This window comes from Prinia subflava, chromosome 16 (genome assembly GCF_021018805.1).
Source record: "Prinia subflava isolate CZ2003 ecotype Zambia chromosome 16, Cam_Psub_1.2, whole genome shotgun sequence".
NCBI classification, from domain to species: Eukaryota; Metazoa; Chordata; class Aves; order Passeriformes; family Cisticolidae; genus Prinia; species Prinia subflava.
This window is the reverse complement of record NC_086262.1, coordinates 7,934,112-7,960,072: the sequence shown is the minus strand read 5'-3', so window position 1 is coordinate 7,960,072 and position 25,961 is coordinate 7,934,112. Positions and strand designations below refer to the sequence as shown.

Genomic DNA, 25,961 nt, shown 5'->3' with positions numbered 1-25,961 from the left:
CCACGCAGGCTGCCGAGCCACCCAGGACTCCCTGGGTCACACACAGAACCTGCTTCTGCAAAAGCACAAAGGATGGCTGATGGGATTTTGCATCCATTCCTTTTCAAAGCTAAGGCAGTTGACAGAATGCATGTTTTATACGTTTCAGAGCAAACAAATTATTAGTATTTTCTGAAGATATGTTATTAGAGATCCAGCCCTACTACTGATAATATACTTTAAAAGAAATAGACACACATTTCTGCCTCTGAACCAACAGTTAAACTATATGGCAACAGCTTCCCAAATTCCAATGGCATTCAGAAAGACATCAGGTACAAAATCCTCCAGGAAAAGAAACCTTCCTGTTTGTATGCTGCTTTGCTTCTCTTCCCTTTTCAACACTCTGAGCAGAAACAATGCTGGAAACAAACTCCAGCAGAATCGAGCACTCACTTGGTATCAGGACAAGGATTTTAACAGCCTCTTGGACAGTGTCTGAACTTCTCTGTATTAAAGTTGTTATTTAAAGTGTCTAGATTTCAGTAAAGCAAACAGAGGTGATTCTTGGAGCACAGAGCACAAGCTGTGTAAGCTCTAGGTGGGAGGCTCCCTCCAGCCCGATGCCATTACTTGCTTCTCAGTGATTCAGCAGGCTCCTTATACAGATTGAATGCAGCTTTCATTAGGAATCCTGTCAGGCTCAATAAAGACTTTGTCACCCTTGGAGGTGGGGGGGGATAGGGGGGTGTAGCAGAAGAGAGGAAATGTTACTCAGCACGGTTTATGGTTTTCATTGCTTCCCTTCCTGTTGCTTCATTGAAGGCTGGAATCCGCGCTGTTCCCTTTAGTTTCTGTTTAAGGCCAATTTAAAAATAGTACTCCCGAATTCTTTCCTGATACTGTAATACCAGAAATAAAAACACAGAAACATGCTGTAGTTCTCTGATCCACATTTTACACACTCAGATATCTACAGAGCAATTTCACCAACTTGAGGGATGCTGGTTCAAGAAGCCCACCCTACACACTGTCAGCTACCCCCAAAACTTGTGGGAGGAGCAGAAAAATCCACTTTAACGTGTGCAACAGAGTATACAGCTCATAAACTGAAACAAAGATGGTGAGATGAACTGGAAAGCAACTCCTTCATCTTGACTTATTTACTCTCCTTGTTCAGGGGCATAGACATTGGACTTCAATAAAAATGCAAGCGATGCAATAGAATCTCAGCTCAGGGCTCTTCATTTAAAGAAACAATTCCCTTTAAAGTAGCCTCCTATTTAGCTGGAGGCCACTTAAAAACAAACATAAAAACTAAATACAAGCACTGAGACACTATTAGGGAATAGAAAGAATGGATTAGTCACACAAATGAAAACATTATGAATGAAGGACATTAAAGTACCTTGCAGAGAATAGCAGAGTTTAAGCAGCACTCCTAAGGAATGAAACCATGTCATTCCATGGAGGAAACACCACTAATTCAAAAACCCTAATTAAAGAACCTTTCATAGAACAGAACAGCAAACTCCTGCATGATCTTATGTCACTGCCTGAGACTGCACACAGTAAGACTTGTATACAATAAACTGGTTCAACTACTTCAGAGCTATATTCCATTACTCAGAAAAAATGGCATGTATTTCATACAGAAGCTGAACAGCCTCAAATGAGCAAGAACTTGAATTCTTTGGTTTATGGTCTTTCAGATGTCCTCACACTCCTGGAGCCCATGGCCATCAGACAACTATGGATGATATCATGACTATGATAGAGCACCCCTCCCTAAACTCTCAACTTCCCATTTACCTATACATACGACAGCTACTGGTTTTTCCAAATGGGGAAGTGTCAGTCTAGTTGCTATAGTATCTTTATACAGGAGAAAGAGATTAAAGGAGACTTTATTTCACTCTTGTAATTCCAGGAAGCAATTCCCATTGACAGCACCCATTAATAAGAGTATAGCCACAAACAGAAAACTAAAATCCGGTTCTTATTTTTGCAGATAGCAAGAAGTATAATTTGCACGCTTGGATTTTTATCTTATTTTTTGTGAGAAGGTAACAAGTTCCTCAATGAGGTAAATAGTTTCCTTATATACTATTTTCTAATGCTGCATTATAACATGCACATGGCTACAGGCACAGACTTGCACTCCTAAGAATCAAACTATCCTGAAGAAAAGTTGGAAAAGCCAAATCTTTAAATACAGAGACCTGAACAGCATTATTACAGCTTTTTGATGGACTGAAAATAACCTAAATTCAGTGGCGTACTTCTAAAAGCGAAATAAAAACTGAAATGTTTCTACAGGAAAATATAACAAAAAGTTTCTCTACTCACCAATCACTCTCCACACCCAAGCCAGATAAACACCTTCCACCTCAGAACCCTGGATTATGTTGATATAGGACTTTGGTAGAATGAAAAACATTTAAAGGAATGAGGGAGGGGAAATTTTATATTATTTTTACTGCTGTTTCATCACGGAGTCAGCATTTTTGGAACCCTGACTTTACCAGAGGAAAAAAACTTCCTTTGGAAAAGCTGATTTTGCAGAGTGAAATTGCAAAGGCCCTGAACTGGAGAGACAGAACAACAGATGTCACTGCTTCCAAGCAAGCAGCTCATGGAGAATTCTGAATATCTGAAGTACTGTTCAGCCCTTTTCAGTTAAGAATAAAAGTACAGCTATGAAAAAGTGCCTTCAACTAAAACATTACCATAAAGTTCCCTGACATACATGACTTAATTTTAAAACATCTTTCAGACTTATATGCCGATAATAGAAAAGCAAGCTGCCTCAAAAAACATGAGTTCCTGAAGTTCAACAGGGAAGCACAGAATATACAAAATTATCCCCTATCGAAGAGCAAGACTTTATACCAAACATTTTTAAATAATACAAAGATCGTAAAATCAGCCTCCTAACCCAGGCTCTTGAAAAATCACCTAAAATCCACCCAAAAAATTGGTGGCTTTCAGTTCAATCAACACTCTCTTAGTCAAGCAGCTGACTGTCAGAAATAACTACCTCCCTTCCAGAGGACAAGCATCCATCAATTAGCAATATTTCAGTTAAAACATTTTCATCATAACTCCAAAAACATCAGCTCCTCTGATTCACAAAAGCTCCCTGCTCTTTTCAGAGGAAAGTGTCAACATCTGAAATTTCTTTTTAAGAAAAGAAGGAATTGTGGTAGGAAAGGTCAGGACATTGAAACATGTTGGGAAAAAAAAAGTACATTCTTATTAAATAAGAAATTTGGTACAGAAACCTGGGGATGAGGAGAGAGGAGGTGGAGGATGAAATCCAAAGGTCAGTTCTATGCCTACCTGTCGTGACAACTCGGGAGTGAGGCTGAGTGCAGCTCAGACACGTTAAACATCTGAGTTGTTACTTACACACGACTTTGCTCTTACTGCAGAAAATGCTCTAGTTCTTGTTCTCTTCCCTCCCTCTTGGACTAGCAACTGCTGGTTCATATTAAACACATAAATACTCCATTGTCAATGGTTTTTTTTCATCGTGTTTTGTCCAGTGTACCTTTGCAGCAAGTGAATGTTATAACTGAGCTCCCATACTACAGCTCAACAGGTATCTCACACAGAGGATTGCCAGACACAATAATAGCACTTTACTGTAGCTTTTTTCCATCGTATTTATCATCAGAATTTTATACAAATGGATAAGAATATTGTTATTTTTCTAGTGGCATATTTATGATTTTTCTGTGTGTAATTTCTTACTTCTTTGTGAATTCAAGCAAGCAAAGGTCATTTCTGTCTGGAAATTAAGTCCTGCTAAATAAATAATACTGAAGGCAAAATGAGGTCTTTATCAATACTGTAATTTAAATCACCCTCTCAGTAGTAAGGTAAGGGAGAGGACTAAAGCACTATTAACTGCCTAAAAATGTTCTGCTGCATCTGTAAAACAGGAAGAGAATGATGAGATTATAACTGGAGAATAAAATATCACACAAATGTAATGCTCTCCTGCAGTCTTTTTCAATAAAGCCACTGAAGGAAAAAAGAAAAATCAACTTTCAGCTACTTAATTTGCATAATAATGTCATTGTGAACTATGAAGAAATTCCTGTAGTGGACAGCAGTAATATGTTCACCAGTAATTCCCTCTGCATCCTGGTATCAGGATACCCAAGCACTACCAAATAGAGCAATCCAAGAAAGTTATGTATAGGAGGCAGTATTTCTTAGAGAATCTAAATTATCTGAATATAGATTCTCTCAAACCTTACTAATACCTCAACTACTACAGTATCCTCTCACAAGCTGAGAAAAGTTAACATGCCTGTGTTCATTGTGTCCATAAAGTGGCACATACATCCCTCATCAAAGAAAAAAAAGAATTAATCAGTAGCTCTTCCATCGTTGCTCAAAGAATTAGCCAGATTTACCTCACTACAACATTTGAATGTAAACTACCACAGCAGAACGCCGGGAATTGATGCTGTGCCACTTGAACATCAACCTTTGTATTTTTCAGGAATACCTTTGCCATAAACCACAAAGAAGCTTACAGATCCAAATTGAGGAGTTTTATATATATATATATATATGCATATTCATCTACCTAGGTTAACAGGTTTCAAGTTTGAAATCAAGTCAAATAAATGCCAGAGGTACAGATACCTGTGCACTTCCCTAGTCATTACATTGATTGCTGATGCGTAATGTTACAAAGGGAATAATTCTAATTAAGAAAATTAACAACTTCAACATTAGGAGGAACAAAGAACAAGCATACTGTTAAGAGACTGAATCAACCATAAGGCAATATGGTCAATCAGGAATTTCCAGCTCCAAATCCTGCAGCCTACCCACCAGGTACCCAGCTTCACAAAGGGCAACAAACGTCATGACTAACATCCACAGAACTACAGAGAAGATGCCAAGGAACTGTCTCCTCCACCTCCACACTAAATCAAACAGGTACTAACTGATAACACGTGAGACATGGGCTCCTTCAGCTGAGCTGTAGCATATGAGATGACATGGAAACCTCTTCTCCAATGTGCCATTCTATCCTTAGGAAGACCAAAAACTTCAGAGGTTACAATCAGCTTTGACTACAAAACCAAAACAAGCCAATTCTACCACCTTTCTCATTCCTAGGAAACCACGATCAACACAATCTGTAATGCACCATACCAGAGATTCCCCCAAACCTCTTGCTATTCCAGTGCTAGCCAACCACAGCCTCTATGGAGGTACAACCAAGCCACTTTTAAACAAATCAAGGGTCTCACCTAAAAACTTCTGTTTTAAGAGAGCAAGACTACCATTAGTTACTGAAGATGAAAAAAAAAACAACCCCACCCAACTAAGACTAAACTTACTCTGGATCTAGTATTGTAGCTCAGGCATTTTACATAATTACACTGAAAATTAAGACATCTCTGTTGTGTGTTTTCTTGAAAAGCTGTGCATTTAGTGTTTCAGCCTCTCACTCAGGCAGCTGATCCACTGCAATACTTACCAAGTACACTCAGTCCAAGTGCTGAAGGAATGGAAGACCTCTTATCTAAGGCTTTTCACTTTATTACATTAGCATTCACAACTGTGAAAGTTATGTAATTATATTTCATATAAAATATATTTTAAGAACACGTTCTACTAGAGTCAAACTAGAGCTTGGGAAAAATCAAAGCAACATTACTATTCACCATACTAAACACTGAAGTCCATGACTCCAAATTTTACAGAGCCAGATTTCCTGCATTTGAGAGACCCTAAGCACATGGGACATTCTCAGTTTTTCTTAAAAACACAGCTATACTCAGCTCTGATAGGTTATGAAGCATCTGTTAACCACAGGTCTGCTATACTCCATAGCTGCATTCTACCTAAAATGAACAGAGGGCAAACAAAACACAAGGAAGTCTCTCTCTTGAGCTGTGGACTTTACCAGGAAATTTACCCGAATGGCTCAGGAATTGGGCTGAAATGGTGGGCCAGACATGTGGGATCAGAGATTTTTTTCCAATGATCACACCAGCTAGATGATACCCTTTAAGCCCTGTACCAACTGCATGTCAGTTTGGAAGAACCAGAACAAGAAGACTTTGACAAGCATCCTGGAAGTCACCTATACAGGCATCTATAGAGGAGTTTGCTGAAGGAAGCCTTCCCATCCAGCACAAGGGAAGAAGTAAATGTGTTTGGCAGGTCAGCAGTCTGACATAGGACTGCCAGTTTCCTTCCTACTTCAAATGGGAAACGGGAACAGAAAGTTCTTCTGCAACAGTTGGAAAGAACAATTTTATTCAGCCAAATCAACACACCCTATTGGAGGCTGGACATGCTGCAAAGAACTCTGAAAATGTAGGATCAAATAAATCAGAGTTAAACAGAATAACCTTCCCACAGTATCTACTGGCCACTGGCATGCAAAATGCTTTGTGACAAGAGCATCATAAAGCTCCCAAACTGAAGTGCAACAAAAACAGTATCATCACCTTTCAACACTAAACCCATGATATGGTTTATGATGATAGACCTCACTCCTCAACTCCTTCAAACACAAACTGCCAAAGTGAAAAACATTAAAACAGCTCTGGAACTCACTCCTTATAGGAATTCATATTTGGCCAAAAGGCCAACCTGTATGTGTCTGCAACACAACACATCACCACAAGAATTCCTTCCCTCCAGACCAACAGGACCATCATTCGAGGCTCATTCATGATCAGTCTTTGAAGGACAGACTGCTTGAATCTCAATGCTCTAATCAGGCACAAAAAGATTATAAAGAGAGAATCCCTTAAGGCAGTTATTTTTGTGCTATTAGTCAAGAATTTGCTATACTCTTGACATGCTCAAAGCTAACCAATGATTAGCAGAGCCAAGGAACCTCGGAAAACCAGATGCAGAACGCTAACTAATTTGTGCATGCTTCCCTGAACTCAGGGTATTTCCAAAATACTGCATTGAAATCCTCAAAAGAGGAAGAAGGGTGTATCACAGTACCATCAAACAAAGGAAAACCCTCTATATTTTAAGCCTGAAGCCATTGAAACAAGAAGACCTCCAAGTTTTAAAAACAGCTTGTCTGGCAATACCAACAAGAGCAGAGTTCTTTGACAGCAGTATCAGGCCTCTCACAAGGAAAGGCATCAGAGCTCTGCACAGACTTTATCAAGCTAATCTCAATACACTTCTCAATGAAAACTCATTTTTGCACATGCCTGGCAAAGTGTTTTGCACTTCCCTGCAAACTGGAAGTTCATCTGGAATGGTCCTGAGAAGTGTGCAGCTTCTTTGCCAGTGACAACACCACCATAAGCCACCTTTTAATGTCAAGGGACTCATTTCCTCTGAAGACTGTCAGCTTTTTACACTCTTGGGATGGGGGCATTGCACACCAGGGTCATTAGAGAGAGCCATGAGTAAAGAGCAGCAGTGTGTGCCCAGTGCACCCAGCAGCACAGCAGGGATGGCACACAGCTGCCTGCAGCTGTTTGGCTTCCTCCTTTCTGGCCCTCAGAAGCAGGGCTGCCCACAAGTGGACAAAACCTGGGCACAGGCACCTCAGTTTCCTCTCACAGCAGACATTCACACAAGTTCCCTAAGGCTACTCTCTTAGATTTATTTTCACTGCAGACAGATATCCAGCTCTCCTCACACAACCTGACAAAAGAAATTGTTTTATTAAAATAAACATAACAGAAAAACTTCACTCTGAAGCATATACAAAATAAGTTTGGTTATACTACCTGAGGAGATTTTATTTTGAAAATCCTTTTTTTTTAATAGTTATCTTTTTATTCACTACAATGTTTTGCAGCTTTAATACTGTTTCTCTGAGAAATTTAACACCTACGCATCTTGACTGCTTATCCTCCACCCTTTGCATTTTTGGAGAACAAAAGCAGAAAAGAAATGTGGGTTTTTTTCCATTTGGCAACTTTTCTGAATGCCAAGTATACTTGCAGTTCTCTCCCACCTCCTTCCACACCCTGTTCTGGCCCTTTTTCACTATTCTAGTATCTCCAAGAAGTTCCTATTGCAAGGTCAGTAACAAGGCACTAGGCTCATATTCTAGGTCAGATAAAGCATTGTAAAACACACCTTTACTACCTAACCAGTCCCTGAAACAAGTTTTTTTAAATTCAGATACTACAATAAGAAATAGGTTGGTAGAAAAATATTACATTACATATTTAAACTTTAATTCGTAAGTGAAAACTTTTAAATTATCACTCCACAGACAAAACTAAGTGCATGACCCCACTTCATGGGGAAAAGGAAGTAACTTCCAATAAAAAATTCCAAGACTCCACCATAATTTCTGGTTTTACTCTCACGGCTCTCACAGCTGTCACTAAAATGAAAAAACAGTTTTTCAGGAACAGTAGAAGCAAGGACAGGAAAAGTAATCTTGGAGCAGTAACATTTCACATGGTCTTTGGAAGATCACTGGGAACAGCTCCCTAATACCCACTAACTCCACTTGCTCCTCTAACAGGATTTTTATGAAGCAGAAGTCGTATCACCTTCTGGAAAGAACCAAACCAATCTTACCTTGGAAAGTTACAGGTATGAGATTACCTGGCCCCAGCCTCCCCTGTTTGCAAGCTGGGGAACAGAGGAACACTGCAGGCACCACCTGCCTGCTGGCACCAGCTGTGGCCTGCAAGGTCCCCACAGCTGTTCTGGAGCACTGAGTGTCCTCTGTGACAGCAGTGCCCAGAAATTTGAGTCATTTTTCAGCCCCCTACAAGCTAAATTTACCACCACCCTACCATCACAGTTTAGAGAATTAGGCCTTGAAATATCTGATCAACACAAATGTATGACCTAGTCTGCACAATCACATCTGCTGAGCCCTAAATCCTGCATTTATTATCAAGATTATCATTAAATAAGCTGCTGTGATCTCTGGTTTTCCGTTACAGTTACTTTGGCCAATAGCTTGAAAAATATCTCTAAATACTCTGTGTAAGTTTCTAGTATGCTCTGAAACACACAGAAAATAAAGGGTTTTCTTGTTTTATAATCATCTCTCCAACACAAAAGCCTTGCTGACATCTATATCATCAGCCCAGAAAACCCCAGAACCACTGAGTGAACCTTCTAAAGGCCTCCTTGGAACAAAATGTAAATTAAACAAAATGTAAATTAAAAGAACAGAAAGGATGTGCAGCCCTCTCAGGACATCCTAACATCTCCCTGAAAGCTGGAACAGAGACAGGGACTGCACAAGAAACACCCCAAGGCAGATACACAACAGCATCAGACACTAAACTTTCTGAACAAGATGGAGGAAAAGGGATGGAGATTTTGAAGAAGACTTTGTGCTTTGTGAATAACTTCACAGGCAGATTAGGAACTTGATGTTTTCTAGAAATATTTGGTTAAATATTCATACCTACACTCACACCAGATTCTCAAACTGCTTCAACCAACCAGCACTGAATCAACAGGAACAATGCCTAATGAACTGTGTGCTTGAGAATCATTCTGTATTAGAATTGTAACAGCAGGAGAAGCTTAAAAAACAAAATAAAAAAGCAATAAGAAGATATCAAGCCTAACCCGGACAATAGTGCTTTCAGACAAAGCTGTTTCTAAACATACCTGACTCTGGATGAATTAAAGAATGACACAAAGTTCTTCTCTTTGGTAACAAGTGACAGGATGAGAGAAAATGCCCTCAAGCTGCACCAGAGGACACTCAGCTTGGATATCAGGGAAAAGGGCTGTCAAGCATTGGAACAGATTTCTCAGGATGGTGGAAGAGTCACCATCCCTGGAAGCGTTCAAAAAACCCGTGTGGATAAGGCACTCAAGGACATGGATTAACGGTGAACAGATGCTGCTGGGTTAATGGTTGGACTTGATCTTGGAGGTCTTTCTGAACCTTAATGACTCTGTGATTCTATAAAAGTACTCAAGAGCATTTCCTTTAGGCTGAGGATCACTTTCCCACAGGGAAGACACTGATGTCTGCCATCACTGATCAGGGAAAGTTCCTCCCCTAGGTCTGAGAGCAGAATTCCTGCAGGCACCCTCTGACATATCTCGCTTTGCAGAACCACCAACACACACAGATCATGGTCATCTTCTTTCTTTTTACACAAGAGTCATACATATAAGAGTGTCTTAGAATATACTCTCCCTTAAAATCCTTACTGTACAAATATCTTGGAGAAAAGATAGCTAAAAATTATACACAAAAGGTGTGCAGCAGGCACCCACACATAAACAGGCACATAGAGCAGTTACAGAAAGCAAGACACACTGACACACAAAATACAAAGCCAAAATGCTCCGTTTCCACTTTTGCTGTGGCCCTGCTTCCTTCAGATGAACCCCAACCTGCAGAGGCAAGTTAGATTAGGCAACAGCGTCTGACTTCTTTGTGGAACTACACACAATAGATACTGCATAACAACTACTCTTAAGTAGGAAAGTTCAGATTCAACAATTCCACCAAGATTCAGACACAAGAAATACTGCGAGCCACCAGCTGTGCTCATCAGTGCCAGTCATTCCTGGCGTGGTACCCTGCAGGGACAGGAATTGGGTTCCATGATCCCTGTGGATCCCTTTCAAGTCAGGATGTGTTTTGATTCTAATACAACTGCTCAAGCTCCCCAAGGTTAACTTGTAGCTCTTTTCAGCTAGACCCAACTCCACTCATATTTCTTCAGGTAAACTGGACTAGCACTGGGAATAGATGCAGCTCATGCTTGAAAAGGCTGAGCCAGTGCTTTAAAATATCCACTCACTTGTATCCCATAACACAACCACATTCCTGCTCACCACTTCATTTCAATGAATCAGAATTGGAAATTACATGCAGGAGACAAACAAGGATGGTGGAACAGCTTTTTACCTTGTCATGTGTAAGTCAGTGACTCACCCACTACACACAAACCCTCAACTTTCTGCAAACAATGCCAATACACATGAGCCATTGTCCACAGGTTTATTAGTGCACTGTAATTTCATCTTCTCTTTAATACATCCATGTTCTGGTGAGCAGACTTTACACTGGGTGAAGGAATGTTCATTAGTCATGGCCCAAAAGTAGAGTGAAACATGTAGGAATAAAGGGCCAGGGCAGATTGGAATAACCCTTCCAATTCTGCACAGAGAACCAAACAGCATCACTTGTCACAGACATAAAACATTTGTACACTGTTGCTCTTATAAGGTGAGACACTGGAACATGGATGCCCCAACCCTAGAAGTATTCAAGGTCAGGTTGGACAGGGCTTGGACCAAGCTGGTCCAGTGGAAATTGTCCCCCTGGAAAAGGATGGTCTTTAAGACCCCTTCCAATCCAAACCATTCTGTGATTCTGTGACAAAGAGGTGAGAGACTCCACTCCACAAGGTATCGGTATCAGCACAAGGAGAGGCTAAAGCCTGCCAACATTCTTCTCAGAGGGTGCCAAGACGTTTGGCTTAGAGACACAGCTCTGAGTGACCACTAAAAACAAAAACCCCAGGGTCTGCCCATACCAGAGAAAGCAGCAGCAACACAGGCCTGAGGACCCTTCATAGACCCATATTTAAAGAAGGTATTTCAGAAATCAACATGCCTCCAACCAGATTTAACACTGCTCCAAGCCCATTACAGGGATACTTACAGGAGCAATGACTTTACACTGCACTGATGGAAGCACCAAATGCTCATTTAATCAGTGAAGAAGCCCTGATCATCCCTCAGCTGCCAGGGAGATCACATACCACAAAGTCACAGCTATTACACAGAACAACTGGATCCATGTTCCACCTACCCCGGGTGATAAACAATGAATGTTCAGTCTAATTTACTTCTCAGAGTTTTTATTAAAAGTTTACTTTCTTTGGCATTTTGTTTTTCGTGGGTTTGGTTTTGACTTCCTTTTTTTAAACAGCTGTGGTTCACAATGATATTCCAAAAATAATTAAGAAATTATATACACCTACTCCAAGGCAACTTAAACATCACAATCTTTGCCTGTCTCCATCACAGTCTGTTTTAATCCTTTCACTCCTGCCCAGATTTTCCTTTCCAGAACAGTGCTCAACATCCTTACCCACAAAACAGGTTAGTATGGACACAGACTCTAAAAAACTCACCCATCCCAAAACATTCATGCTGATTTTCTCCACTTGTTTAATATTACATTTTTTGAACAAGGGAACTTTGTTAGACACACTTCAAGAATAATCTATAAGTCAATAGTCATTTCACTAAAACCAGTAAATGTAATCAAAGCTAAAACAGTGCCCTGAAACCTGATTTATTTCATTGGAACCACAAATCTCTATTTGACTGAAGTCAACAGGCTTTATTGTTAAGAAAGCTGGAAAAAAAATCTTGATTTCTGGGAACTACAAGCGGTTTCCTTGCAGGTATTCCAATCAGACAATAGCTACAGAACAGCCAAACCAGATCCCTCCTCTGTGAACAAGGTACCTTGTCCAATTCTTAACACAGTTATTTGTGCCTCTGAGACATAAATAATCAAAAGACTTAAATGAGCAACACCTTCAGGCTAATTAAAGCATAACAACAAACCCAAAAAAAATGTCCAAACTCGGGCAAAAACACTCCTAAGACAGAAGTCCATAGATCTGAATATTTACATGTATTAAAATTTGTTTAAACTAGTAAATGTTCCAATGTTGTATTTTGGTTCATTTTAAAGAACAGATGGATTTTATTTTTTATGTTCAATTATTTTAGAGCCAATTTCAGCTTCAGAAAGTGTGTTTACTTAAGCTTCCAAGTAGTGATAATCTGAATTATTTGGATACTGATATATGCCAGGTTGTTGAGTACCTCTAGCCAAGAATTTAACTGTATACCACATGGCAATGAAAACATAAAATAACCAAACACCACTGATTTTTAAGTAGTCAAAACTTGTGATCGGTCACAGATTAAAGATTCTAATTGAGGTCAATTTCAATTATTCACATTCAATTTGACCCTGCCCAGTCTTGGGGAGGGGAACACCACATTTTACCTGCACTGGTTTCCCAGGGATGCTTAGGAAGACTGAACAACTACTGCCAACGTGCACTGATAGGTATTTATCTCAACTTTTGCAATAAAAGATAAAATATATCTGTCAAAGAACATCACTCTTGATCACCTCATAAAACAAGGTACTTACACAAAGTTTATAAAAATGAATTATCAAGCAGCATTTACTGAGGTAATACAAGAGTTTGCATGCTTGGCTTTTTTTTACTACAGGAAAATCACAGGTCTAAGTGAAATGAAGACTCCTGACACTACACTGTGTTAAGAAACAAAATAAGAGACAACTACCCACATAAAGCACAAGACAAAATAGAGGAAAATCTAAGCACTATTAGCTTTTTAACTCATCAACCTGGCAGCTGAAGAAATGATGTTTTCCCAAAGCTTTGAGGCTTGCTGGACAATCCTCCAGGACTGTCAATGCTGTATTTACCATGAGCTTAAACACATTAATTTAATGAGCAGTTGGGAGAAAAAATGTGGTTTTGTTTTACCTTCAACTGAAAGCTACGTGGCAGGGAAGCATAGGAGGAAGAGAGAAGGTTTATGACTGTTTCATTAAAAGTAATAAGAATTTCAACTTCATTAACACAGAAACTACAGTCTGCTTGTGAATAAGACTCAAACTTAAGGGCTGTCAGCCAGCACTGTGATACTCAATGTGCCATTCCTCATGGACCTCTGCTCTGAACTTTGGTTTTAGTAGGTGGCTATAAAAAAGCTTTACAACACATTTTATTTAAAGAGACTAATCTAATATTTAAGAAAACGTCACAAGTCTAGGTTTTTTCTAGTCCTAGCAAGATGGAATATGGTGTCAATGAAATGCATGCACTCCCGAGTCTTTCCCTAAAGCTGCAGTTACTCAACATTTTTGTCCATGAAACCATTTTTCTGCACTTGATTTTTCAATTAAACTGAACATAAATGAAACTGCAGCTCCTGCCTTCACAGAACTACGTACAAATTATTCATATTACAAGGTTTTATGTTTTTCTAACTGTAAAAAAAAATAATTGTTGCCTTATGAGTGCAGAAAGGCAACCTGCACAGGGTACACGAGGACCCAGGAAGAAATTCACCAGCAATAAACTGCAGGCATGTCAGCACGTGTTCCTATCACTTTGGTTATCACCAGTGATAAGGAATTTTTGCACTTTAAAGGTCTTTTCCAGCTTCCCAGCACAGTCACATGTCAAGATCAGCCCAAGTCTCTGCATGGTGAGGGATGAAAGTTATGAGGCACTGTCAGTGCATCTTTGATCAAGGTTTCAGAGGTTCTGGCAAAGACACCAAAGCAGAAAGACAGAACAGTCTCAAGGATTTTACAACAGTTGGCTGCTGTTCATCTTCAGTTTGAGCTTCAGAACTGTTAAGTGCATGACAAAGACTTACAAAGTGTCACCTATGAAAGAACAGATCACCAAAAGTTGGGAATGGAAGTGATAGAAGGAGGCTAGGTAGTAGAAAATCACAGCAGGAGTCAGGTGTCCATCCTCTGTCCCTGTTTTAGAGGCCCACATACTAAAAGTGTTTTTATTACACAGAAACCAGCATCTGCAACTTCATTTAACACAAATTTCTTCTGTCTTTACAGTAACTGCAAGCAAGTCCACTTTTGTGGTGACTTTACAATTCTAATTACTTTCAATGGCTATCCAAAACCAACACCCTTGACCAACACCCTAGTTCCATTCCTAAAAGCTCACCTTAGATTCTAGAAACAACAGATTTCTACAATGGTTAATCTCATTTCACCTACTGAGTTTACAGAAAATTATTAAAAGGATGAAAAAAACCCACTTCAAAATACCAGTTATTTCTGGAAACAAGAAGCAGATGTTCTCCTCTGTTTGGCTCAGCTGTGCTACAGTACAAGAGTGCCTTTGTTATGCTGTCAGCAATAATTTATTTTATTTATTACAGCTATTTCATAATGCCTATCAATGTACTATTTGTGCATGATTTACATTCATGCAGATCTATTTCTCTACATCTAAGCCATCAAGAAGTATCACAAACAGTCTCCAAACAGCAGACACTGTCATGACACAATTCTGCAAATTAGGTTTTTTCCCCTTTCCACTGTATTAATAAAAAGGGAACAGGAAGAGAAGGAGGAATTAGTATTGCCAAATGAAGTCGAATTAACATTAATCAAGAATTACTGCAAGAAGACGAAGTTAGGAAAATACAAGAGCTCAGAGTACAAAAATAAATTCCAACTCTTTGAAGTCAAATAAAAGCAAAGCTTTCTGAACCACGAAAGTAAACACTGTCTAGAACAAAGTCATGAAGAACTAAAAGATACTATATTGGGAAAAGGTTCCATTAAAAATGGAAGAGAGCATGCTCATGGGAGGGGAGGAGAAGGAAAGACAAAGAAAAAGGAGCACAATCATTTGCTGTTTGGCCCTATCAACTACTGAGTCCTTATCTGTGACAGCATGAACAACTCCCCTAAAGACCAACATCAGAGCCTTTGTACGGATCTGATAAGTAATTCTAGGCCTCAAAAAAAAAAAAGGAATCTTTAATGAGAGCACACACATGGTGGCATAAGCATTCATCCTTCCCTCCTACTGCTTTGAACTGAAGATTTTCTCCTATTAAAATATTCCCAAATTGCTAATTTAATATCCCCACCTGTGACAAGAAACAGCTAAAATACTGCAAGGTAAATTCCATATTCCAAGCAAAAACTGAAGGATCTGCATGTATAAACACTCCCAAATTTACCACCACATAGACATCTGCATAACCCTGGGAGAAAAATGCAGATACTAAAATATTAAACAAATATATGAAATCCTATTGTTTAAGTATAAGTACGATTTTTTTAAAACTGATTAAGCATTCAACTACTGCCTGAGTTTCCTCCCTCTGACAAGACAGAAGGGATGATTTGTTAGGATAATCTGTTATCAAAACTAATATCTGAGAGAAGCCTCACAAATTCTGCACTTTCAGGCCATACCTGAGAGACAGGTACACAGATTTATTTCAGTGTCAGCACAGGGTCACAGGCCATCAGGGAACCAGCAAGGCAGATGTTTGACTAAATGGGACTCACTCAAATTCTAGAGCAGCATCTGCTGCATACATGGGCATCATTCCACTAGGAAATATCCTGGAACTCTTTCCACATGAGAACTCACTTCACCACATATGCACAATATGCACCTCCAATGATGCACTGAAGGGGAGGAAAAGGAGCAAAATATTTGCCAGCCTTCAGTAGTTCCAAAACAGATTCTAACCAGAGCAACACAACAGCAATTACAGAAAAATGTACACATCATTAAATTTTTGCTACAATCCCTAAAAATTCATCAAAATAATTCCCTCTGGCAAAATAAATTGAAGATTATAATACATGAAGTATACGAGCAACAACAACTAAAAAAAAAATCAAGTGTGTACATGCCTAATATGCATAACTTATACACTTTAACAATTAACAAACACTGGAATGTTACCACAACACTGAAAACTTGCCCTAACACAGATTTTTCCAAACAAAAATATTTGTAGTATTAAGAACTAAAACATTTATGTAAGCAAGACAGTGAGATAATTTCAAAATAATTATAAAACTTATTTATTATCTCTTTCCTTAGTTCTGTAGTTCTTAGAAATTAAAACATTTTATCAAGGAAAACACCTCCAGTCAAAATCATATGGATAATTGTACTACTTGTAAGCAAAATCTGGCATGTAGAGTGTTTATCTGTATTTTTCCACAGGCTGCACAGATGACAGGAACGAAGTACCAGACCATGCTACTAATCAGCACAGCCTCAACCCTGTAATTTGTAATAAATGCCCAGGTAAATGGCTCATATAAACTGCAGGATCAGAAATAGAGATGGGGGCAGAAAGGGACTGAAAGCAATTCAAATTCTTGTGGATGAGCAGCTTTGGCTTATCGTAAAATACCATCATGGCTCGGGGAAGTGGAGGGGGATTCTGTACAAAAACACACTCAAAGTGCACAAGCAGCCCCGTGCAGCTGATTTCGTGTGGGAGGAACTGATGATACCTTCCCACCAGAGTAGGAGGGGAGAAATGAAGCCACCCTTCTGTCTGTGTACAACTGGATACTTCAAGACAGGAGTCACCAGACCGTTCATCCTGTGCAGGGACACCTGAAATTTGGGTCTGATCCTAATCCTGCACTAAACAGGTTTCAGCTTCCCTGCCCCAAGTGCTGCAGCCTACAGAGGTAAAAGGACATGTGAGGATGTTGAGAATAAACAAATAAATAAACAACATTGTAATTGTTTTCTCCGGTTCACTTACCACCCTATATCCATCTGTCCTCACAGCCCAGAACAAATGTTTGGAAAATCTGTCACTGTGACTGTAACAGGGGATTCCATGCTTTGTACCTGAGCAGGTAGCACAGATCCAGACTGAGGACCCCCAGGTACACCCTGCTATCAAACCAAGGAAAAGTTTTCCTTTCTAAATGTATGTAAACAAAAGTACCCCAAAAAAACAAAAGTGATTTGACTGTAATTACCTATTCAGCAACAGAAAGCGAGAACTGAGGACCCAATCCTGCCAATTTTAACTACATGTTCAATCACAACTAGTCTCACTGTGCAGTGTCTCTAAAAGCCTGCCAAAACAGGGCCAAATTAAGGAGGGAACTTAGATTTTTTAAATAATTTTTCAAGTACTATTACTTAGATTAGCAAAGATTAGATTTTTTCCCCATATTTAAGATACCTTGGCAAATTCAAACCTGGACACAACACTCATGACACTTCAATGGAAATCTTCAAAAATGCACACAAACCCACAAGCAGTCAGTCATTGTGATATTTGAGAGTTTAATATTACAAGGTTAAGCAAAATAATTATTTTAAGGCCGTTTTAGCCAAAACAAGGTGGCAACCATAAGGAATTCCATGACAGCTGCTGGGGCAAAAATTGGAGAGGTCTAAACAAAAAGCTCTACACAGACACAGAGGTTGGTACAGCAAGCAGGAGTGGTGGTGAGCAGAGGTTCTGGGCCAGGCCAGATTACCTGCTCCCCAAAAGCCATGACGAGCCAGCATGGAATGCCAACTCATGAATGACACTTCTGTGATGAACCCAGTTGCCCAACACTGCAAGCCACACTAGCAAAAGAATTTTGCCAACTGAAGACTCCAGCTGAAGAGAAAGAGAGGTCTGAAGCAAGAGGGGAGTGCTAAAAGTAGGAAAAAAAGAATGGACACTGAGACTGCCTCATCATTAATTTAGAGACACAAGGAGGAATGTGCCAGATATCCCAAAGCAAGTAACCACTGGGACTGAACATCTGTATTTCAATCACTCGGTCGACTTGAAAGGGAAGTAAGGACTCTGTCCCTGTAGGATGAACTCCAGAGCAGCCTCTGAGCAGCTCTCTAAGTAGCCCTTCCATAATTAACTTATAAGGAAGACCAGGCAGGACATTCTGCTCTTCATGAAGTACCAAGGGAGAACAGATGTTCCCCAGTCTCCACGGGAAAAACTCAAGAGTGTATCACTTCATAGCACTAATTCTTGAGCACATAAAAAAAAAAAATCACAGCAAGGGAAACAAATCAAGGAAGGCAAAGGGTAAGTAAGCAAACAAACTCCAATCAGACCTTCAACAAATGCAAACAATATCAAACCTATTTCATTATTAAGTTAATGCTCCATGACATTACCATTCTTAAAAATACACAGCTGATTAGAGACTAGCTTGTGGGGAAGGGACAGAGAAGGCAGTTAATTGGAAAACGCGTTTTATTGTAGCTTACCAGCCTCGCACATTTCTGCACTCCCACTCACTGCAGAAACATCTTTATGAAGTCTGGGCAGCATAATTAGTTTGGTTTTGTTTAAATCTGCATCACTGTACAGGTAAGCAAAGCCTTTCAGCTCCCTAACTTTTCCCATAAGTTTTGCATCACTGAAATAAATATGCATCACTTTACTTTTCGGTGATCTACTTCTTGTTGTTCTTCTTTCAACAGCTGGCCCGAAGTACTTCATGAAGCGCCTTGTAGCCAGTGTGTTACTGGGCTTTTAAAACACTGCTGGTCCTGAGAGGGCCAGCTTTGGAGAGAAATAAATAAATAACCCAACTCCAGACAGAAGTTACTGCGCCAGTCCGCTCTGTGTGCGCACCGCGGACTCCGCGCTGTCGGAACACGGATTTGCGCAAAGGAAAAGTGAGAAAGTAAATAAAAATACCCGCTGGGAAGGAGCGGGAGCCGCCTTACCTCCGGAGTCCGCTCCGCGGGCTTCTTCCGCAGCGCCTGTTTGATCCTGGGCTCCACCGGGGCGCTCATCCTCCGGCCCCGCGCCCCCCGGCCCCGCCGCCTCGGCAGCGGCTGGCGGGGCGCTGCCGCGGGGCGCGCCGCGATCGCACCGGCGCGGCCCGCCGGCGCTCCTGCCCGGGCTCCGCCGCCCTCCGCGCCCACGGGGGACGCACCCCGAAACGTTCCCCGCGCCGGGGCCCGGGCGGGGAGCGGACCGGGGGAGGCCGGGGCGGGAGCGGGGCCGGGCGCGGTGCCCGCCGCCGGGCTGGCTGCTCACCAGGCGGGCGGCGCTCGGGGCGCCTCGGGCTCAGCGGCGGCGGCGGCGCTCGGGGCGGGCGGCGGCGGCTCCCGGCGCGCTCCCGGGGCGGCCGGCGCCGCTCCCCATCGCGGCGCGAGCGCTCCGTGCGCGAAGTTACCGGCCCGAGCGGGACTCCCCGCGCGCTCGGCCCCCGCGGCTCCGCCCTCCGCGCCCGCACAAAGCGAGGCGGACGGGCGAGTTGTTCCGCGGCGCGGCGCCAGAGGGTCCCGAGAGAAACCCTACGGCCGGGTACGAGCCCGCGCCTCCCCTGAACACGCCGGGAGTCACCGCCCCCGTCCGGACCCCCCGCCCCGCTCACTGGCCGCGCATCCCCCGGTATGGAAAAGCGCTAGAGCGGGCGCTTTAACCCAGAGAATGAGCAAGCAGAGCGAGGGGCGGGGCGGAGGGGAGTGGGCGGGGCTGTGGGGAGTGGGGAGCGCAGGGGGCGGGGCCGGCGGGCGGCGCGCGGCGAAGGCTCGCGAGGGCTGGGAGGGGCCGCGCGCGTGCGCGTTGCGAGGGCGCCGCTTCCAGGCCCTGAGGAGGCTGCGGGTTTGGTGTGAAGGTTGCCTTTGTGCTGCCTCTACACCCGACAGAAGGGCGTTTTCTTCAGTAATCTACGTCCGAAATTAAGCATTTTCTGCATCACTTGGAATCAGAGTGTCCGTGTAGGCAGAACAGCAGGCATGGTGTCATGGCACCGCTCCCCCGATTTCGCGCTCCCCTTTTCCCTCACGCTGTAGTTCACAGAATGTTGGCCTCCGCGATTCCTGAGCCTCTCCAAGCCTTTGGCTTCGGTCGCTTCTGGAGGAGGGGCCCATCCTCGCTGTCCGCAGTGAGGCCTGGCAGTGCCCCGGGTACGGGCCCACTCCCCGCCCGGCCTCGCCCAGTACAGAGCTCGGCGTTAAATACCAGGAAGGTGCTACCACAGCTCGGGGGGCGTGTGGGGTTTCACGAACTTCTTCCCAGCCCTGCATTCCTGGTCCTGACGGCCACTTGGGGACAAAAGGAAGCAGCCACATAACAAACACGCATAGCAAGATTTTCCTTCCTATTACAAGTCCGATTGTGTAAATTTACGAGATCAAAGCTTTGCAGGCACTCAACTTGTGTTTGCCCTCTTGCTTTTTCCTCTTTTCTTCCTAATAACCAAGAGTGGTTTTGTTCCTGCCCTTTCTCCAGCTATCCCTTCCTGTTCTCTTTACCATTTGCCCTTTATGGCACAATTACCTTTTTTGTGCTCAAGGACTTGATTGTGCCTTCCATGTTGTTTTATAATATTCCTACTGTTTTCTTTAAAAAAAAAAAAAAAAAAAAAAAAAAGGAAATACGACATTTCCTCCAATGTAGACTGTTCTGATGCTGTGCCTGGTATCACTTCAGGCACAACCATGGGATGGACAGCCAGGATCTATAGAGCAGCTGCTCTTAACATCACCGTCATTACACCTCATGCACAGCAGGGAGAATATGAGATACTCCCAAAACTGACAGGGAAGACACAGGTTTCAGTCTCATAAAGTCTATGAAAACTCATTTTTCTTTTTTTTTTCCCTTCTCTTTGAACTTCCGTTGTAAATGTAAGATTTCCAAATATCATTTCTATTATTGTTCCAAAGGTCAGAAGTTTGTACTTGTTATTTGGCAGAACATGTTATCCTTTTTCAACTTTAGTACATAAAATATTGTTTCCAGTGGTGTGGGAATCTTCAGAGATTCCGTGCCAGGAACCAAATGGAAAAGATAGAGAGAAAAAGTCCTCCTGAGTAACAAAGGAGAAGAACTGAAGAATGAATCCTTTTCTATTAGGAGATTCTTTCTTCCTCTTATTTTTTTCCTTTTTTTTTTTTTTTTAATCAGAGATGTAATAGCAAATCAAGAGCTTTACCAGCTCAGTTGATAATTAAAGATCTGTGTAAAATATTAGTCAATACTCCCCAGGTGCAGGTGGCTGGACAAAAAAATTAATGAACAGCTAGCAAGAGAACCCCAGATTTTGCTGAAATCTCCACAGTCACAGTTCTCATGGATCTGAAATAATTTAAGCCCTATTTTAACACCTACCCCAGCTGTTCAGCATTCCTACAACAAACAAACACAGAAGGGGATGCTCACCATGGGAATAAAGTTAGTAGCCTAAAAATTCCTTTTTCTTTTGCAAAGAAATTCCCATACGGAACAGCAGCCTACAGCCAGGCACAGGAGCAGCGAGGGAGCCAGAAATATTCCATAGGAACCAAAGCTACCATTCCAATTTAATTGCTTGGCTCAGCTGACCCATGAAACAAGACTTCCCTCACTCCAAAAGTACCTGAATTTGGGTAAGTAATGGCTCTAATAGCTGCAATTATTTCAGGGGCTATTTCAGCCATAGGGTTTATTTTCCCAGATATCTAGAGAACAATGGAAACGAGTGTCATGGTCCTCAGTGCTTACTAGTGTTACAGCCAGTGTCTCCACGTGGTAAAGCTGACACAATTAAACACCATTAAAAGGCTTTCACAAGTGAGTAATTTCAGGGCTGGGATTAAGGGATGTTGGCCAAGCAGGACGCCTATTGTCCACGCAGAGGGGAAAATTTGCTTCCCCTTTATTTGGATTTAAACTGCACAAGTAAAGCATTATCACTTACTGCAAGGTTTTTTCATTGAAAACTAACAGTATCTGTATCATGTAAGAATCAGGGGTGCTTTGCTGTTAATACAGATGAGTTGCAGTCTCAGGAGACTGAATGGTTCTGCTTCAAGCATCTCTGAGTTTGGAAAGACCAGCTGAGTTACAGAGTACATCACCTCCTCCCACTATGTTCCCTCAATTGTTCTGCTTCACCGACACTCCCAAAGATGCCTTTTAATGTAATGCCTTTTACCACCATGTGCACATCCCAGATTCCTCAGGGTAAAATTCAACTTCCTCACATCTCCCACTGGGAAAGATTCATAATCATCATGCCCTGAAATATTTTTAACTTTTATTTTTATGTATTCTATGTATTTAGTGTCCTGTGAGTTCTATTACAGCCTGGCAATTTCCTTCCTCTTGTCTAATCCAGCTGTTAGGCTATTGGTTTTAATTTCTTAGCTTTGGAAAAAAAAAATCCCTTTGGACATTCATGCACATCTTTGGCAACAACTACGAGCTAAGTATGTGGTTAATATACCACAAGGAAGATACACAAATTAATTCTCTGCTCGACTAGAGGAAAACAAAATATTCTGGGATGCCCAGTGGGAAGAACCTCTTCAGACAGTCTTACCATATATACTTACTCTGATGATGAACTTCCTGAAAAACTGAGGAGGCAAAGGGATTATTAAGAATTTTGTGAGAGCTCACCTTTTGCAGGAAAGTTACATTTTTGGAAATGGCACAACATTGCTCAAGTAGCTATGTAAGAACATTGATCTCTTGGCTATAACAGCATTTTGCAGCTCAAAATTTCCATTTCTGAAACTAAAAGTGAAATACGAAATTATTTTTGCAAAATCAAGAGCAAGAATGAAATGGTCCAAATACTGTGCCACTAATTCTGCTCCTTCCAAAGCAAAATTCCCCACTGTGCATATTTCCAGAACTTCAGCTCAAAGGATAATGGGAAAAGTAGAAAAGAAGGAGCAGAACTGTGAAATCATTATCTTTCTGCTGTGTTACAATAATGTTAGTTTAACACCTAGTTTTTTAAAATTAAACCCCCATCTTTCTTCTTTTAAACTCAAGGCTAACACAGCTTTTTCTTCTAAAAAAAAATCTAGTACAGATTTTTCATGAAGGGCTTTTGTTCCATATATAGATTTTTCTTGAAGAGTAGAAGCCATGTACACATAAGCAATTGTCGATCTCATTGTGACAGTCAAACACTTATTTTTCAGCCTTTATCAACAATACAGAAACAAATGGGGAGCCCAACACCTTTTAATGAGGGAATGGAACAATTTACTTAGGTTTTACCTTCAGTGGCAATTTTCCTTGATTTTCATGTTCCCTGTCACACATCTGTGATGGTCTCTAACGTGCTGAGTGCTGGTGTGAATGGACTGGGAATTCAGTGAGCCTTAAGACAGAAAGATTTTAAGATTATATTAACATGCAAAGAGAGGGAATGACAAGCCACAGCTGCTCCCAGGAGCAGGCTGAGCCATAACTCAGCTGGAGGCAGTTTCCTAAGCCTTAGTCCCAACTGAAGTACACTTCTCTCAGCTAAGGGCAATTTGTGGGGTGTCCATGGGAAGGGCTTCCTGGAGGACAGGTGGAAATTCTGAAGTAACAAACATTTTGTGCTTGAGGATGCACAGTGTGTTGGACACATGTCACCCTGACCCTTGTGTCACATAACCCTTGGCCAGTGCTTATGGAGTCCCGGTTCCCAAGTCAGGAACAGTCTGAAAAGGAATCAGTGAATTGGGTTATTTGCTATTTGTTTACTAAGGATTCTGTCAACACAAAGACAGGCATTGATGCACTCCCTGGAAGTTACCAGTGAGGACAGTGAAAGCTGTTTGTGTTGAAAGAACACTGCCTGTCCTGTGACACTGACATGTATGTCCTCATCTTTCTCACTTCCCTTCCTTGTCCATATGGGGAACAACAGGTATGAAGAAGGGCATTCCTCTCCCTTGTCACTGCTGAGTGACTTGAAAGGGTCTGTCCAGGGCCTGCCACCACCCTGAGGGAGTTACCAAGCCCAATAAATGTGAGTGAGTGGGATGAGGAGTAAGAAGGGACTCCTGCAAAATCACTAGAGCATCCAAACTACCTCAGGCATGGTGCAGTGTACAACATTAGTGTCTGATAAAACAGAGTAAGAACTGCAAAAAGCATTCAAAATAGTTACAAAATAACATCTAAACCCCAGCTGCTTTGCTCCAAGCCACAAGTTGGTGGCTTGCTACACACTCTGCAGTGGAACAGCTTTGTCTGAAACAGGCTCTTGTATCATTTTTTTGTCTTCTGCCACTTTTTTTTTATTACACACAACCTACAGATATGTGATTCCAGCCCCAGCACTTTGTTGGCAAAACCCAAAAGAGCATATGGACCTGTCTAGATATTGGAGGTATCCAGAAAGAGTATACAGATATCCACGCTCAAGCCTGGAAAAATTAAAGATGGGGGTGGCGGGGGAAAAGCTGCCCTGACAGTAGGCAATCTGGAGTCTGGTGACTGCTCCATTTGCATGTTCTTTGTTGCTAAAATCAGGCTACAGCTTCAACTGAAAGAATTTCTTCATTTGTCAATGGAAACCTCATGCTAAAAACCATTAGAATGTGGAAGGTGGGTAAAAGAATGGGCTGGGCACAGATAAAGATGAAGACGTACGTAACAAAAAGAAAGAACAATCCCAGAATGGGAAAGTCTCCACCAGTAATTTGGTGTCAGTTTTGCCAGTTTAACATATCTTATTCCCAGTAATTTTTCGGGGGCGTTAAAAGTTGTACAACTATAAGCTGCAAGAAGATTTCACAAATAGTGAGGATTTTCTGTCTGTGACCTGTTATAACCCAGAGAGAACATGCAGTGGGATTTGTATTTTTCTACTGAGCAGCTATTTTCAGAGGCAAAAAGCCAAACACTTGCATAACTCAATGTGACCATTCTGTGTATCTGTGGCATTTGTTACTGGACAACACTTTGGCCAACAATGTTGAGCTGCTAAAAGAACAGGGCATGCCTACAGAAAGCAGCCAGTTTAAATATGATAAAAATTAGAGTAAATAGGATTTCAGTCCTTCCCCTTTTTTAAGTAAATGGAGTAATTCTCTGAGCATGAGGAAAAATAATTAAAAACTTCTCTTCTGCCAAAGAACAGGCCAACGGTCTAGACTTTTTCTTAACTAGCAATCATCTAGATTAAGAAACTGTGAATAAATGCCTGACAGGCAGTTTCACTGCTTTGTGCAATCAAATACATGTTACTTATTTGTGAAATCCTACAAGAAATATTACAGCATTTGAATCAAGACCAAGGCTGGGGAAGCCTTGCATTTCTTACTGTTCTCTTGCTGCTGGTGTCAAGGTTCTTTGCAACCACAAGCTTTGCTATTGTAGCTTAGACCACAGTGACCATTCAGCCAGCATCAGATCAGCTTTCCATTGTTTGCAGACATTTGGTGTGTTTGTAGGAAGATACAGGTCTCTGTGTTTGTGTTTTTGTGCATGTATGTAAACTATAATTTTATTACGAAGAAACGTTGCACAGTTTAGTAGACTCAGTCCAGGCCTGGGAGCCAGGAATGCTTGGTGAAGTCATTGCAAAGTTATGAAGGCTAAAATTCCCTGTATCATTCTCTGGTTTTAGTCACATTTCACAGCTGTCAGTCTGATTTTTTTGATGAAGAGGGGATAAACAGCTCCTGCTGACATGAGCTAGCAAGAGTTCAGTTCCTTCA

General features: G+C 41.5%; 1 protein-coding gene across 11 annotated transcripts in view; it reads right to left on the bottom strand.

The window, feature by feature from the left end:
• Window positions 1–19,461, bottom strand: part of RAPGEF6 (Rap guanine nucleotide exchange factor 6) — a 119,413-nt gene extending 99,952 nt beyond the window's left edge. For all 11 annotated transcript variants that reach the window (XM_063413377.1, XM_063413386.1, XM_063413381.1 and 8 more), the window contains exon 1: window positions 19,242–19,461. In XM_063413377.1, the coding sequence (XP_063269447.1) occupies window positions 19,242–19,310 (69 nt within the window). In that variant the 5' untranslated portion in view covers window positions 19,311–19,461. The remainder of the gene's footprint in view (window positions 1–19,241) is intronic.
• Window positions 19,462–25,961: the final 6,500 nt, after the last annotated feature.